Below are 1,989 nucleotides of genomic sequence, written 5' to 3'. Positions count from 1 at the left end.
TTCGTAGATAATATTTTCTATTGCAATGGGTATTTCCATGTATTATAAAATAACACAAGATATGACATAAAACTATAAAAATAACTTGATTGAGAAATATTCAATAATATATGTTTAATCTAAGTTTTTTTTTATTATGACGCGCGGAGAAAATTTGTGTATACAATGTTTTATTTAAAATCAAAACAAGAATAATTATGAAAAGTGATAGCAAGGAATAAACTTTTTTTAAATATCATATGGCTTTTTAGTTGTTTTTCTTCCTGAATATGAATGTTATTTTTGATGAATCACTATTTCAATCATTTTTAAGATGAATCACCTGAACTTTTTTGGGGTAAAACACCGTAAATGGAATGCAACGAAACAGATTATTAAAATACATGTTTACTTTTATATAATATTCATTTAATCAATTCAATACATATATAAATACATATAAAGACAATATACGTAGTATTTAGGAACAAATAAATAAGTCAATATTTTGTCAAAGTACGTTCGATTTTCTCAGTAAGCGTAAGCGTAATTGTGGCCGGAATAGGCGATAGGGGCGGAGTAGGCTAGGGGGGCGGCGCGGGCGGCGTATCCCAGGGGGGCGGAGTAGGCCAGGGGAGAAGAGTAGCCCAGGGGGGCGGAGTATGCCAGGGGAGAATTGTATCCCAGAGGGGCGGAGTACGCCAGCGGTGAAGAGTAAGCTAGGGGGACGGAGGCGGAGTAGGCCAGGGCGGCCGGGGCGGTGCGGGCCACGGTGACGGCGGGGGCGGCGGCTACGACGGGGGCGGTGTGCACAAGGGGGTCCTTGCGCACCACGGCGTTGAAGCCGTTGACGGGGTCGGCGGCGTAGTCCACGGTGCGGCGGGTGCCGTCAGATTCCACCAGCGAGTACTGGCCCTGCACCACGTCCCCGCTGCGGGTCTCGTGCTGGCTCTTGTTGTCCCCGGTCAGGGCGTCCTGCACGCCGTAGGAGTAGCTGTACTGGGGGTTGGGGTCGTACTCCGACCCGAGCAGCACTCCGGCGCGGGCCACGGCTACGAGCGCCAGCAGGATGCATACCTGGAAGGGACATTATATTATGCGTAATATGTATGCAGACATCATCCGGGTATTACTAACCTACACCGCTTTACCTACCTTGAATGCCATTGTACCGGATGATAGTTCGACTACAACTGATGCTGTCCGAAGCGTTGTGTCCACCTTATATAGTCACTGTGACTCCTGCTTGCTAATACTCGTACAATAATTAAATCCTTCCCACCTTGTGACGTATACAGTAGTCGGTTTAGTAGAGTGATACCATTTCGGTCAAGCATCGGATCAGTTTCCTATTTTAATTAATCAGTATTTTTTCACTGACGTGGTCTAGCATTAACTTTTTTTATCATTTAAACGTTCATGGACGTGACTTCTCAACTGGTTTGATGGTGATTTATTGTTGAGTTTAATATAAAATAAACATACTTATTACACCTACCTTACAAAATAATATTACGAAAATGAGAAGGATAATTATCAGAAAGGAAATATACTTCTACTATTTCGTTTACATATCTTCATTAGGAAAAATCTTGGAGTAATAATTCTCTAGAAAAGCTTTTAAGCTCTATTGCACAAAACAAAACCGTTCCAATTTTTTGGTTTGGTTTTTAGTTTAACAGCAAAAGTGTAATGGACGGTTTCGGTTAGCGCTCGCAATTTTCAACCCAAGTACCTACGGCCTGTTGTATTTGCTGTAATCAGTAGCTTACTTTGTGGTCAATAATAATATAATGGTTTTCTCCGTAAGGATGACTACATAAGGTTATTACTCTAAGGGGAAAATGATTTGTACTGAAAATGTTTGGTTCAGAAATCTGGGTTTGATCAAGAAATGTTTTTCTTATATAAGATTTTGCACACGGTATGGACCAGTGAAGTTTCCATATTATAAAGCAATTATATGTAAGGTTAATTATGAATGTATAAAAAAGAGAAGGAAAAAGAAAA

General features: G+C 40.8%; 1 protein-coding gene across 1 annotated transcript; it reads right to left on the bottom strand.

Annotated features, from left to right (window-relative positions):
• Window positions 1-386: 386 nt before the first annotated feature.
• Window positions 387-1,185, bottom strand: LOC148280535 (pupal cuticle protein Edg-84A-like). Its single transcript, XM_088228228.1, has 2 exons — window positions 1,135-1,185; window positions 387-1,056 (listed from the first exon to the last, which is right to left on the bottom strand). Exons 1-2 carry the CDS (start codon window positions 1,144-1,146, stop codon window positions 511-513), a joined length of 558 nt encoding a protein of 185 aa, XP_088084354.1. The 5' UTR covers window positions 1,147-1,185; the 3' UTR covers window positions 387-510.
• Window positions 1,186-1,989: the final 804 nt, after the last annotated feature.

The sequence above is a fragment of the Micrasema longulum genome, unplaced genomic scaffold, assembly GCF_059751315.1.
Source record: "Micrasema longulum isolate JH-2025_06_02 unplaced genomic scaffold, ASM5975131v1 h1tg000571l, whole genome shotgun sequence".
Lineage (NCBI taxonomy): Eukaryota > Metazoa > Arthropoda > Insecta > Trichoptera > Brachycentridae > Micrasema > Micrasema longulum.
This window is presented reverse-complemented; position numbering and strand designations above follow the sequence as displayed.